Source organism: Lithobates pipiens, unplaced genomic scaffold (assembly GCF_037356315.1).
Source record: "Lithobates pipiens isolate NorthernLeopardFrog02 unplaced genomic scaffold, aLitPip1_a1.2 Scaffold_18, whole genome shotgun sequence".
In the NCBI taxonomy this organism is placed as follows: domain Eukaryota; kingdom Metazoa; phylum Chordata; class Amphibia; order Anura; family Ranidae; genus Lithobates; species Lithobates pipiens.
In genome coordinates, this window is record NW_027507758.1 from 624,455,533 (window position 1) to 624,470,988 (window position 15,456).

General features: G+C 45.8%; 1 protein-coding gene across 1 annotated transcript in view; it reads left to right on the plus strand.

Annotated features, from left to right (window-relative positions):
• Window positions 1–10,798: 10,798 nt before the first annotated feature.
• Window positions 10,799–15,456, plus strand: part of LOC143989516 (uncharacterized) — a 63,950-nt gene continuing 59,292 nt past the window's right edge. The window contains exons 1-6 of the mRNA XM_077489653.1: window positions 10,799–10,846; window positions 11,285–11,413; window positions 11,607–11,741; window positions 11,830–11,953; window positions 12,070–12,167; window positions 12,278–12,419. Coding sequence (XP_077345779.1) covers window positions 11,318–11,413; window positions 11,607–11,741; window positions 11,830–11,953; window positions 12,070–12,167; window positions 12,278–12,419 — 595 coding nt within the window. The 5' untranslated portion in view covers window positions 10,799–10,846; window positions 11,285–11,317. The remainder of the gene's footprint in view (window positions 10,847–11,284; window positions 11,414–11,606; window positions 11,742–11,829; window positions 11,954–12,069; window positions 12,168–12,277; window positions 12,420–15,456) is intronic.

Here is a 15,456-nt window from a genome sequence, read left to right on the forward strand (position 1 = left end):
GTGTTAAATAAATCTTGGTTCAGCATTTTTGCCCACCCGAGTGTGTTTGGCGAGTTATTTCCCACACGTTGCTGCCATGGAGTCTGTCAGGAAAACGGAAAATTCCTATCAAAATACTTACCGTAATTTTCCTTTCCTGATGGACTCCATGGCAGCAGGAGTTCCCTCCCAAAATGGCTGGAGTAGGCTAGTTATCGAACACGGCCATGGGCAGGGAGCAAAGATTTATGGGAGTAGTGTCCTATAGGGTAGTGGAGGCGGGACTTAACCCACACGTTGCTGCCATGGAGTCCATCAGGAAAGGAAAATTACGGTAAGTATTTTGATAGGAATTTTCCGTTTTCCTGTCCTGAGTGTGGAAAATGCTTTGTGCGAAAGTCACATCTTGTTACACATCAATGGTCCCACACAGGGGAAAAGTTGCATTCCTGTCCTGAGTGCGGGAAATGTTTTTCACAGAAGTTCCATTTTTCCAGACATCAGAGATCTCACACGGGGAAAAGCCATATTCCTGTCCTGAGTGTGGGAAATGTTTTTCAGATAGGTCAAGTCTTTGCAGACATTAGAGATTGCACATGGGGGAGAAGCCGTATTCTTGTTCTGAGTGCGGAAAATATTTTTTAGGGAAGTCACATCTTGACAGAAATCAGAGCGCTCCCACGGGGGAGAAGCCGTACTCCTGTTCTGACTGCAGGAAATGTTTTTCAGATAAGTCAAATCTTTACAAACATCAGAGATCTCACACGGGGTGAAGCCCCCTTGCTGTCCTGAGTGTCTGTCATCACACAATTCCCTGACGAAAATCCGATCGTGTGTATGAGGCTTTACTCTGGATGAACTGTGGGTATAGGATTGTGTATAAGTGATTGTATGATTTTTCTTTTCCCCTTTTATTGATTGAACTAGATCAGCTGTTCTCAACTCCAGTCCTCAGGACCCACTAACAGCAAATTATATCACCTGTGATGTATTTCAGTTATCTTGCAAACCTGACCTGTTAGTGTGTCCCGATTTGGACAGGATTTGAGAACCACTGAACTAGATGGACTTGTGTCTTTTTTTTAGCCTGACTAAGGCTGGATTCCCACCTATGCATTTTTTGTGCTTTTTGCATATTGCAGATTTGCACTACAGAACGTGTTCCATAGGAAACCATGTTAAATGGACTGTAGTGCAAATCTGCAAAAATGCAAAAAGCACTAAAAATGCATAGGTGTGAATCCAGCTTAACTATGTAAGTGTTGTCTTGTTTTGGCCATTCATAGCAGTAGAAAATAAAAATGAAAACATTGCCTTTCATTGATGTGAAATATGCAAGGATGTTAAGTGCAAAAAATCATGAAATCAACATCTATAAAACCACATTATTAAGTGCAATTTATATAGTGATGAAATAGTGTGCAAAGTTCCCAAAAAAGTCCTTAATAACCTCCAATGTATGGAATTCCTCCTGGGTGGGTCATAAATAGCTCCAATAAAGAAAACCAAGGATAGTGAACACCACGTGCAATAGGTAAGGTACAGGTCCACACTTACCAGACGTTGTTGATCTCCCTTGCCTTATGACAAGAAGGATCTGAAAAGGTTTTGTGGGTCTCCAAGACCTCCTTGTATCCTCTGCCCGGTTCCTCAGAGATCCTAATCACAATGCCCAAAGCACTCCAGTGCGGAATGTCAGTAGCGGCAAAAGAAAGAAAAAACAGAAAACAGACTCCTCATAGTGTGAGAACGTTGAAGTAGCTTTATTAACCACTTACCGACCGTCATTATACGTCGCTATTTTGGCGTAGAATACCGGGATTATGGCAGCCATAACCCCAGTATTTTCTGAAACAGTGGGCGGTCGGCTTTTTAGATAAGTGGTCTCAGCGGCGGATTCCCCACAAAATCACTTTTATCGGTGCCCCCCTCCTGCTGGGCTTACTGGAGCCATCGGTCGCGGCAGAGACAAACCATTCTGCTACTTTGAGAGGCTGAATGCCGAGTGAGGGAAAGATTAAATTACTTTTAATTTTTTTTTTATTGCATTTAAAGTGGTTGTAAACCCTTACAAACCACTTTGACCTACAGGTAAGCCTAGATTAAGGCTTACTTGTAGGTCCAAGAAATATCTCCTAAACCTATACGGTTTAGGAGATATTTGCCCGAAGACAGGCACCGCTGTCTACGGCGCATGCGCGCAGGCGCCCTGAGCACGGCATCGTCAATGATGAAGATGCCGCGTGATGCTGCACGTGTCGGCTTCCGTGTGCATGCGCGGGAGTGACGTCATCGCGGCTTCGCCGAATGATAGCGGCGGAGTTGCGAGACCCCACCGAGAAGATGGATGCGCCGGACTACAGGGGACAGTGGTGACTTCGCTGGCTCCTGTGCCAGGTAAGTGACACATAATGGGCTACTATGCGATGCATAGTAGTCCATTATGCTTTGCCCTTGCAGGGAATGAAAGCTGAAGTAAACCCATCAGGGTTTACTTCCTCTTTAAGTGTAAATGTGACTCATTGGTTCCTCATACTTGTCACTCCACTTCCCGGTACAGGACAAGGTGTCTGAAAACAGCTCCGATAGCTCATCAGACGGAACGTCTGAAGCCGTTATGATGGAATACGCTTCGGCAGGGATATAATTGCGCTTGTCGCTTGCCTTAACTGGCACAACTGTATTATCCCCTTTAAAGGCCACAGGCATAACCTCCCCTACAGGCACGCTGCTTGCTCTCCTCACTGGCTTACCCGGCTCAGGTACTCTTTTCCCCCGGCGGTTTGGACATTAGGACGAGCAGGTTGGCCCGGCCATGGGCTCGAGGAGCGACTGGTGCGCTGGGCCCTGAGGTAGTCATTGAGGCAGGGGTAGCAGCTTCCTGCATGACTCTGGTGATGGCTGGTGGGCTTTGGATATCACTCCAAGCCGGGATAGCGACACTTGTCGCAATTGAGTATCTGTGGCGGTTGAGTTAGGGAGACAACTTCAAACAGGTGCTCTCCACAACAGGCATACCAAGGCCTCAACTGTATGGTCAGGCCAGAACATCTCCCACAGATCAGTCCCAAGGCCTCATAGCCTCCAGCTGTACATAGGGCAAGCTTACCCTTCAGTGTATCCCGCACGCGGTGTCAGTCAGGACAGGTTTTGCATCGATTGGACCGAAACAAACACTGGGAGCGTACTTTTTCCTATCTGCCATCTCGCTCATGAACTTTCTCTCCAACCCACAATCAAACACATGTAGTATCGCTTACTTATCCTCCTCTGTAGAGAACCCTTTACAGCACTGGCAGGAAGTGTGAAAAGACCAGGCTGATCCTCTCCCATGAGCAATGAGACCTGCTTGTTCTTTCCCATATTGGTAGTATACACTACAACACAGTCTATAAGAAGTACAGATGTTGCTTGCCACCTTCTCACGGATCCAGACAAAATCCCAATGAAGCTGAAGCCAGATTTTATAGCCGACTGCTGTGAGGATAATGACTTAGCCCCATGTTGGGCGCCACATGTAGCAAGATCCTACGCCTCCTTCAGTCTAATGAGAACTTCCAGGGCCATAGATAGCTGACATCCTTCTATATGTGGTGGGTTGTAAGGCATAGTGGGTGTAATGCAAGCTAGATTCCTTGGGGCACATGACACTTCTTGAATGCAAAGAGATTTTTATTTCTCTTAACAGAACTTTGGGGAGAGAGGTTTAGGGCCAGGACATCCTTAGGTAGTTGCAATGTTAATTGGCAGAACTCCAAGACTTCAACAGGAGGACAGCCATGCAGGGAAAGGTCTTCATCAAGACGCCACGTCTGCATGTGTAGGAATGCTGTCTCCTTTGGCAACAGTGTTTAACAGTTTCTAACACAAAGGGGGTTATTTACAAAAGGCAAATCCACTTTGCACTACAAGTGCAAAGTGCACTTGAAATTGCACTTGGAAGTGCAGTCGCTGTAAATCTGAGGGGTAGATCTGAAATGAGGGGAAGCTCTGCTTATTTTATCATCCAATCATGTGCAAGCCAAAATGCTGTTTTTTATTTTCCTTGCATTACCCCCTCGGATCTACAGCGACTGCACTTTCAGTGCAATTTCAAGTGCACTTTGCCCTTGTAGTACTAAGTGGATTTGCCTTTCATGAATAACCCCCAAAGTGTAATGCCGCGTACACACGGGCGGACTGTATGGCGTACTTAGTCCATCGAAACACATTTCAGCGGACAGTCCGCTCGTGTGTGGGCTTCAGCGGACTTTTTAGCGCGCAGTCCGGCGTACTAAGAATTTCGGATTTTTGGAAATTCTGTCCGTCATACTTTGGTTTCAGCGGACAATCCGCTCGTCAGTATGCTAGTTCGACGGACTAAGAATGGCGCATGCCCAGAAAGGATTTACACGGCGGAAGGGTGCTTTGCTGTGTATTGGACTTCCTATTTCTAGTCCCATCGTACGTGCTGTACACGTCATCGCGCAAGCTTTCGACGGACTGTTTGGGTATCCGTGTGTGGTCAAGTCCGTTCAGTGGAAAGTATGACGGACTGTCCGTCGGATTGTATGACGGACTAAGTACGCCATACAGTCCGCCCGTGTGTACGCGGCATTACAGTTCCTTCACTTCCACTACAATCACTTCTTGTAGTTCTTCAGCCCACTGAGCTCCCAGTCTCTCTCACTAGACTAGATGATTCACTGCCACTGAATCTGTAAGCTCCTCCAATCTTCACTGTGGTATCTTCCTCAAGTGTCACCCACCTCTCTGCTGGGTCCCTAGCCTGGCATTCAAGATACTTCTCAAGCTTCACCCCGCTGGCCTGCTCAGCAGGGCTGGACTGGGAAAAAATTTTGGCTCTGGACTTCGAGACTGGACCACTTTGACAGGTCTGTCCCATGCTGGCCGGACAAACCCACCCCCGGCCTGCCACCCAAGCCCCCCCCCCCCTCACTAGCCATTATACATTATTTCTCTTATAGGCAGTACCAGTGGGGAAGCTAGACATTATTTCACCCGGGGCAAACAATCAGTTTGCCCCCCCCCTAATGGGACAAGATTAGGCAGGAAAGTGAGAAACGTCCAGGACATAGCTGTTAAGTCAGCTGTCTGCCCCCTCCCCCATGCTCCTGGCCCCCCCCCATGCTCCTCTGGTCCCCCCATGCTCCTCTGGTCCCCCCATGCTCCTCTGGTTGCCCCCTGTTCCTCTGTTCTCCCCCGTGCTCCTCTGGTCCCCCCATGCTGCTCCGGTTCCCCATGTGCTCTGCTGGTCCCCCGCATGCTCATCTGTTCCTCCCCCATGCTGCTCTGGTCCCCCATGTGCTCCTCTATTCCCCCCATGCTGCTCTGGTCCCCCATGTGCTCTGCTGGTCCTCCGCATGCTCCTTTGGTCCCTCGCATGCTCCTCTGGTCCTCTGCATACTCCTCTGGTCCCCCTATGCTGCTCTGGTTTCCAATGTGCTCCTCTGGTCCCCCGCATGCTCCTCTGGTCCCCCCATGCTGCTCTGGTCCCCCATGTGCTCCTCTGGTCCCCCGCTTGCTGCTCTACCCTCACTCATGCTGCTCTGGTCCCCCATATGCTCATCCCTCCTCATGCTGCTCTGGTCCCCCACATGCTCCTCTCCCCCCTCATGCTTCTCTGATCCCCCATATGCTCATCCCCCATGCTGCTCCGGTCCCCCATATGCTCACCCCCCATGCTGCTCCGGTCCCCCATATGCTCATCTCCCCCCCATGCTGCTCTGGTCCCCTGTGCTCCTCGGTCCCTCCCCCTGTGGCACTTACCTCCTCTCCCTGGCTAGTTATACAGCGTGACTGAATAATGACATGATCTTCAGGAGTCGGCACTGAGAAGCTCATCATATGATCCGGAAGGAGGGCGGCCACACACAGCTGTAACATAACATAACCTTCTTCTGCACTCTTTCTCCTGCTCTTTCCTTCCCCGCTCTCCATCCTGTCTGCTGCCATGGAGAATCTAGATGGAGAGAAGGGGAAGGAAAGAGCAGGAAAATGACTGCCGAAGAAGGTTATGTTATGTTACAGCTGTGTGTGGCCGACCTCCTTCCGCCTACTGAGCTTCACAGTGCCGACTCCTGAGCATCATGTCTGTATTCAGGCATGCTGCATAACTAGCCAGGGAGAGGAGATGAGAGCCGTGGGGGGGACAGAGGACTAGATGGAGGCGGTGGTCACTGAAACCAGCCCACTGAGCCATCAGCCCACCGGGAAACTCCCGGTAGTCCTGGTGGCCATTACATGCCTGCTGCTCAGTCCCTGGATTGACACACAAGGCTGCTCTGCAAGCGTCACCTCTGCTGGCTGGGTCCCTGGCTTCATACCCACTGAAGTTTCCTTATTCTTCACCGTCCCCAGGTGGTGATAATTCTGCTCCAGTACTTGCTTCAGCTACTCAGTGTGGTCCCTAGTAATAAGGTGGTTGGACCCTTAGTGGCGACTGCTTCTCTTTTACCTCTGACCACGACAGGTTCTCCGGCTGGCAGAACCGGCAATTCTGGTTGGACTGCAAGCTGCAATCCCAACCCTGCACTGCTATCTTGCTTCTGGATGGGCCCTCAGACACCCTAGCAGCCAGATGTGCCCGGGATAGGCCTAAACTCTGGCCTAGAAGCCCGGGCAATACAACACACGTCCACCCAGACAGCCGTCCAGGTGGCACAGAACACTGACTACCCAAATATATAGGTTCTCCCAGTAGGTCAAGGTATTTAAGAAAACCCCTACAGATTGGCTGGGATACCCCATATACCAATAATCTGACCTTGCATTGCCCTTCTTGTATCTAATGCCACCAGGTTCCCGGCCACCTAGCGGCAAAAGAGAGAAAAGCAGCAATTACAGACTTAGGGATCAATTGATTTCACTCTAACAATGGACCAAGGTAGCTATACCTGGCAGGTACATTTAGGAGCAATCCTGCCTAAACACCAGGGCGCTACAAAGTAAAATAAATAAGATTTTTTTTTTTAATTGCACTGTCCCACAAGGCTCGCACACATGAGGCATTGGAAAACTCTGACATTCACAGACATGACCAGGCATGATGGGAATTGTACTTTCTGAACAACTGGAGGGCCATAGTTTGGAGACCCCTGCCCTAGAGGGTGCTTTGCAGGTTGCTAGTGGTTACATTTTCATAGCGGGCCTTGAACTCCTTCCCATGCAGCCATGGCAAAGAGCCCACTGAGCAGAGCCTTCCCCCTTTTTATAAGCAGCACAGGGTGGAGGGAAGAACCCAGCTTAACCCCTTCCCATTCCAGGCAGCCTTAACTATCTCCATACCTACACAGTGCAATTAATATAACAGCAGAAATACATTCAATGGTACCCCGTAAGCACCTTCTTATACTCCCCTCCCCCCTCTTTATGTTGAGCCATCCTAGTTCACCCAAAAACTCTCTAAATCCCAGGTGACTTTAAGTTAGCTGTAAGCATGAACCAGCAATGCAACTTTGAAAAAGAAAAAAGTACATTATAAACCCATACAAAAGACCCCGAAACTCAAGTGCAACAATATTGTCACTAAATGTAGTAAGCAGGGTTGGGGTAAGAAACCCAGGCAGGATGAAGGAGTATGAGGCACAGGGACTAAAGTCAGGGAACTTGGAGGTGTCCAGTGGTGCCTCAAAGCTTCTTCATTCCCAGAGGGAGTCAGCAAGGGCAGCAGCTAACTTCCTGAGATCTGGTTCCTGGCTCCTTTGCAAGTGTTGATCCCATGGTGGGTTCTCCTGAGATCTTGTTCCTGGCTCCTTTGGAGGTGTTGATCCCATTGTGGGTTCTCCCAGCACAGACTCAACCCCCGGTTCTGGAGGGGGTTGAGTCTTGTCCCTCGTATAACTGGGGGGTGGGTTGCGCTATGGATCCTTAAGAGTGAATGTAGAAAGGAAAAGAAAAGAAAAGTTAAAAGGTAAGAGCAGCCTCTATTGATTTCCACCCACGGGTGGAACGATGCAAAGACAAAGGGGGGTAATAGATATGGCGCTTATACCTATATGTGGGGACTAGTAGTGTGTTGGTGTATAAAAATGTATTGTATTGTATAGGTCAATTTTCACATGTGTGGCAATATATAATTCTTAAAGTGCTGACTAATTTTGGGCCAAAGTGTATATAATATATATTTTCCAGCGTGCTGGTTCAAAACCCAAAATTTTAAAATTAAATGAAAATTAAATAAAAATACAATAAACTCAAAGTGCACGCCAATGGCAACAGGTTACAATGTAGCAAACGTTTTGGGCGTGGCCAGGCAGCGTACACCTCGAGCTCAGACGGAGATTGCAACAGCGGGAATTTTAAAAGCTGTACACACCGCACTTTTAAACCAGTTGTTTGTGAGTAATTTTTTAACTATTTTCTGCAATAAAATTCTTTAAAAACGGTATCACACTATGGTTGTGCCTCTTCTCTACTCCATATAAACGGGGCTTATTGCTACTCACGGAGGAACGAGGGATCCCTAATCTTTAAAGTGGAAGGGAGCCAGAGAGCCGCACAATAGCTAATATTGTGAATGTTGATCCACCCCGGATGGGGTCCTCCTTCTGGTGAGAGCATAATAATTTTAACACCCTTTTAAACCACCGAATGTGAAGAACACAGTTGGAAAACATCACCCCCCTCCTTTTCTGCACCTGCGGTTTTTTCCGCCACCCAATAGAGACTTGCTCCATCACGTCCAATGTTTAAAATTTGCCTGCATTGTTTGCACATTTTCTTGCACTAATTTTGCACGTTTTTTTTTTTATTTATTTTTTTGGATTTTTTAATTTTATTTAATTTTTCTGTGTTTTATCATTTTAGCACATTTATGCTTCATGTAGATGGTATTTTAATTTTTAATTTTCATTAATTTTATACTAATTTATGTAAAGCATCACTATCAGACCAGTTTATGCTACCACCGTGATATTTCATATATGTTTATTTATTATAGTTTGGCACCACAGTATACGTAATATACTTTAATATTCTTTTTTCACGACTAATCCACCAGCTATCACAATTAGTCTTCACCTATAGGTCTGTAAGAATTTATTTGCACGCGCACTTTAATAACTGCATATTGCCATTTAGATTAATACTTTAATAACTGCATATTGCTATTTAGATTAATAAGTTATATGGTTTGCTACATTGTAACCTGTTGCCATTGGCGTGCACTTTGAGTTTATTGTATTTTTATTTAATTTTCATTTAATTTTAAAATTTTGGGTTTTGAACCAGCACGCTGGAAAATATATATTATATACACTTTGGCCCAAAATTAGTCAGCACTTTAAGAATTATATATTGCCACACATGTGAAAATTGACCTATACAATACAATACATTTTTATACACCAACACACTACTAGTCCCCACATATAGGTATAAGCGCCATATCTATTACCCCCCTTTGTCTTTGAGTCTTGTCCCTCAACCCCAACTGATGAGGGACAGGGGAAATCGTGAACGGCATGCAGCACCGCAACCGGAATGATCACCCTTGGTGAGGCAGATGCTCTGACAGCAGCAGTGAAGGGCATGCCATCAGTCCGAAGATCCATCAGTTCCTCAGAGCCCACCAGCCACATATAGAGCAAGGTGTTACAGCATGCACAGCAAGTCCAGGGCCAAAAATTGGATGCATGCTTTCGACACTTCCGCCACACCAGCCACAGCACATCCCAGTCTCCGATCTGGCAGTGAGACATGCCAACAATGGGCCATAGAAGAGGTTAGTATCCAGGATCGGTGGCTCTTGGGTCAGCTTGATGGCAAGTTTCTATGGAAATATCTGATGTGCCATCAAAAGAACCAGTTCAAACTCAGCATGTAGTGATCACGATATATTCACCAGGGGAATGGAGGGAGTGTATCCTGCTGACTATAGCAAGTTGTAGGTGGAGAAAAACTCAGTCAGGAATTCCCAGTCAACCAATGGATGGGACGTGTAGGGATATATCATCAATTGTTGGGACGCTGGTGGATGGTGGCCCCCTAACAACCAGCCTAAGCAGGAGGCTGCCATATTTCACAGGGATAGTAATAAGAGAGTCAGAGATTTGACTTAAACACCCATTTAGTTCTGCGGTGTGCCAACCCCCCAAAAAAATCTAAATTCTGTCTAAACCTGGTTTCAGACTAAACTCTAGTAGGGATGAGCTCAGGCGTGTTCGCATGGTCCACGTGCAGAGCCCGCCAGGAAGTCGGCCCTGCGCTAACCACAGGCAGTGAGACATTGCCCGATCTTATTTATCAACTGTTTTATCAACACATACAGTACAACACACATGTACCAACCCCCCCCCCCCTTACTCACTGCCTTTGATTAGCGCAGCGCTGTGCTGACCTCCAGGCGGGCTCTGCACGTGGACCATGCGAACACGCCTGAGCTCATCCCTAATCACTAGTAGTCATTCCCTTACATTAGAGACCAACGTAAGAATGATCCCCTTATATCAGTGGCAGAAGAACATTCTTATTTCATCATCATTAGCAAATCAGCTCCCCTTACAGACCAGTTGTTACTGAGAAACAAAAATTGTTCATTGCTCAAGGAACCCCCAGAAACCTTTGGAGGAACCCTGGCTGAGAAAGGCTGGACTAGGCAGTAATATATTTCTATCCCCCCTTGGTGGGAGTGGAGATGACCCATCTATAAGGATATACAGTACATACACACACAGCACAAGGCCGTGTTCACACTATGAGATGTTCCTCTGAACGCCACAAGGTGGTGATCTCACTTATACTGAGATAGAACAACTCTATGGAATAGAGACAGGAAGTGATGTCAGGTATAAATAGGAAGTTCCGGGTGAGAGGTGAGTCAGGGGGACGTAGAGAGGAGACATTGCTGGAAGTGGCAGCAGAGGAGGTAATAAGATCTTATTTTCTATTTACACCCAGTAACCCCCCCCGTCATGTCCATCCTCTTCCTCCATAGTCACTGTGATGTCTTTTATCTCCAGCAGATGATGATACACACATATATAGTGTGGGGACCTAGATTAACCCCTTCAGGGGCAGAACATTTCCCCACTTACGGGGCCGGAACTTTCTCCTCATTTTGGAGATAAATTCTAGTAATATGGTCCTCTAAACAAACAGCACTGACAATAAATAGACAAGACAATGACCATCCTGACCATACATGGTCTACAAAGGGCAATTATTACACTACACGGGCAGCCAATGGGCAATCATTACAATATGGGGGCAGTAGTTCTTTAATGTACAGCGACCCTCCTATTACCCCATCCTATTATTGTGTGACCAATACCATCCATATAATTCTCACTTTCATTTTTCAAAGTTATCCGTCTACGAGGAGCCCTGTATAGATCAAATGACGGCACCAATGAGGATGGAGGAGGACCGGAGTCACATGACTGAGAAGATACTAAACCTCACCCTGGAGATCATCTACCTGCTGACCGGAGAGGTGAGGAGGATTCTGGGAGGTCACATGACATCACTCTTATCTCTATTAATAAAACACAGACCTGACCGGAGAGGTGAGGAGGATTCTGGGAGGTCACATGACATCACTCTTATCTCTATTAATAAACTACAAAACCTGACCAGAGAGGTGAGGAGGATTCTAAAATGGTTTGACTATTGGTTCCTCAATACAGAGATTTCCTCTTGTGATGTCAGGTGATCATATGACCATCACAGTGCCTCCATGTGACTCCCTAAAACCTGAGAGACACAACATGGAGAAGATTCTAGAAGTCACCAAGAAGATGATGGAGCTGCTGACGGGAGAGGTGAGGAGGATTCTGGGAATTCTGGGACATTATCCAGTAACAGACAAGGGATGTGTCTGGATAGTGACTGTATCATTGTGTGTGTCAGGTTCCTATAAGGTGTCAGGATGTCACTGTCTATTTCTCCATGGAGGAGTGGGAGTATTTAGAAGGACACAAGGATCTCTACAAGGACGTCATGATGGACAATCAGCCGCCCCTCACATCACCGGGTAAGAGGAGACTTTATTGTAAAGGAGAGAGCAGTACGGAGGCTCCACCTAGATCCCCCATCATCTGATAAACACATAGAAACAATGTATTCAGTCAGTGTGTGTGTTTCCTACAGATGGATCCAGTAATGAGAACCCACCAGAGAGATGTCCCCGTCCTCTGTATTCCCGGGATTCCACACAGGAAGGTCACACCATCCCTCACTGTTACAAGGTTGGTGGAACAGAGCTTGTAGAACATGGACTCAGAGATAATGTGTGTATTTTCTATGTGAGCTTATATTTTGCAAATTATATTCATTCTTTTTTATTTTTTTTATTTAGAGTGGAGATCCAGTGGATATAAAAGTTGAGGTTAAAACAGAAGAAGAAGAGAGGTATGTGAGGGATGATCAGCTGTCTATGGAGGAGGATGGAATAACGGGGACATTTATAGAGGAGGACACTCCTACAGAGATCAGCACAGGTGGGTCATTAACACTAAATACCACCCATACTGCGCACTGATTGGTCCAGAGTAGGGCAAGGACTGGGTGATATCAGCCTGTAATACCCTGGTCCCCGTCCTGTATTCCTGTATTTCCCTCTGGTAATCTTCCTTCTCTGTCCTGCAGACACCATTTATGTATCTAGACTGGATTTCACCATAGGCGTTGCTCAACCTAGGAATCTGGGACATGTACTTTGGTTCTTGTGCTCCATGTGCCCCAAATGTTTGGGGGCCCCCCGGCAGGTTTTGTGAGGTTTCTTGTCAGGTGCTGTAGTGGGATAACATTGAAGATAGAGATGACCATCACTACTGTACATTATACTTACGTGCACCAATGTTTTTTTACAAGCTGACATCTGAAAGAAGTTGAGCTGTTAAGAGACAAACTGGTGGTGAACCCGATGTCTATGGTTTATGTACTTTAAGTTGCTGTTGGGTATATTATAATAACTACTTGAGCTTCATAAGATTTTACCCCCTTCATGACCAGGCTGTTTTTTGCTATTAAAGCATAACTCCATTTTTGTTGAGGGAAAAAAAAAACATTCCCCTCTGGGTGATCTATGTACACTGCAAGGATTATAACACGCTTTGTTGCAGATTCCTACCTTTTTGTTATTCTGAAGTAATCCATGTGTGTTTGTCTGTGCCTCTGTACTGAGCGGGTCTAATGGGAGTGGTTTCATAATTAACTGTGCAGCTGCAGAGCACTAATGAGGAAATCTGCTGGGCCTGCATCCCTTTAGATGTGTTTCTATTGAAAGAATCTCTCTTCAAAAATGACATTTTTGTTGCAGAGGACGCCTAAAAATCTGACTTGTATTTTAGGCCAGCTTCTGGGAAAATTGGTGAGCCAATCACACGAGCAGGAGATTTTGTTTCTGGGCGGTGTTCAGGACACACTCTGTGTACAGAACAACTCCATGTAGCCATATTGCACTACATTTACAGAAAATTACATTGGCTGCAGATTGAAAAGGAAAGGTCATTTTTAATAACATTCAATGACAATATGACTTGTGTCGCAATTATATGCGCTATATTATTTTTTCTTTATTTGCTATTTTTTCCCCTCACGAAAGTGGAGTTACCCTTTAACCACTTCAGCCCCGGAACAATTGGCTGCTCAATGACCAGGCCGTTTTCTGCGATTTGGCACTGCGCCGTTTTAACTGACAGTTGCGCGGTCATGCGACGTTGCACCCAAACAAAATTGACGTCCTTTTTTTCCCACAAATAGAGCTTTTTTTTTGTGGTATTTGATCACCTCTGCGGGTTTTTATTTTTGCTCCATGAACAAAAAATAGGCAACAATTTTGAAAAAAAACACAATATTTTGTTACTTTTTGCCGTAACACTTAGCCCCAATTTTTTCCTCAGTTTAGGCCGATATGTATTCTTCTATATATTTTTGGTAATAAAAATCACAAAAAGTGTATATTGACTGGTTTGCGCAAAAGTCTACAAAATAGGGGATAGATTTATAGCATTTTTTTTCTAGTAATGGCTGTGATCTGCTATCGAGACTGCGACATTATGGCGGACTCATCAGACACTTTTGACACATTTTTGGGTCGATTGACCATTATACAGCGATCAGTGCTATAAAAATGCACTGATTGCTGTATAAATGTCACTGGCAGGGAAGGGGTTAACACTAGGGGGCGATCAAGAGGTTAACTGTGTTCCCTAGGTGTGTGTTCTAACTGTAGGGGGATGGGACTGACTATAGGAGATGAGAGATCGTGGTTCCCAGCTCATAGAAACGCTTTCCTCTCCTGACAGAACTGGGTTGTGTGTGTTTACACACACACACACACATCCCTGTTCTGCCTCTCGTGCCCGCGATCGCTCGTGGCCGGTGGTCATCGCGACCACTGGTTATGAGCACCGGCACCCCCGCTGTGCAGCGGGCGCGCTTGCTATCCAACTTAAAGGGACCAACGTATAGCTCCGACGGTTTCGCAGGATTGTGCCGACCTGCCGCAGTATAATGACGGCGGCTGGTCAGCAAGTGGGGATTAGTAATTGTGTGGTCATTCACCACTGTACCCAGAAAATAAAAAAATATTGTTTACTTTCTGCTATAAAACATATCCAATAAAAAAAAAAAAAAAAAAAAAAGAACCCTTCAAATTTCTGTGCCCCTAGAGGCAATCCAGACGTTTCAAGCAAAAATGTTTACATTTATTTGGGGAACCAAGGGCTGTTGACTGATTATGTTGTCTCCTCCGGGACCCCACGCGATGTCAGCCGGCAGCTGCTGATCATTGGCTACAGAGGCAGAATGGCAGACTGCTTATGTAAACAAGGCAGATTGCCGTTCTGTCAGTAGGGAAGGCATAGATCTGGTGTTCCTGCAAAGCAGGCACAAGGATCCTTGCCTTCCCCCTAGTAAAAGCAACTCCCACACTACACTAAAACACTAGCTAGGCACAAGTTTAACCTTTTGATCGCCTCCTGGTTTTAACCCCTTCCCAGCCAGTGTCATTAGTACAGTGACGGTGCATATTAGCACCGATCAGTTAGGTGTCAAATTTGTCTGTCGCAATATCATAGTCCCGTTATAAGTTGTTGATCGCCGCCATTACTAGTAAAAAAATAAATATTCCATAAATGTATCCCATAGTTTGTAGACTAAATTTTGCGGAACCAATCGATATATCCGTATTGGGATTTTTTTACCAAAATATGTAGCAGAATACATGTTGGCCTAAATTTGTGAAGAAATTAGATTTTTCATTTTTCTTTTATTGGATATGTTTTATAGCAGAAAGTAAGAAATCTTGTGCTTATTTTTTAATTTATTTATTTAAAAAAAAAAAAAATTCAAAATTGTCGGCCCTTTTTTGTTTAAAAAAATAAAAAGATGCAGAGGTGATCAAATACTACCAAAAGACATCAATTGTATTTGGGTACAGCGTCACGTAGGGGGACCTACCGCTGGGGAGTAATTGCGTCCCCAAGCTGGCCAATTTTCCCCATAGACTACAATGTTAAGCCCGAATTTGTT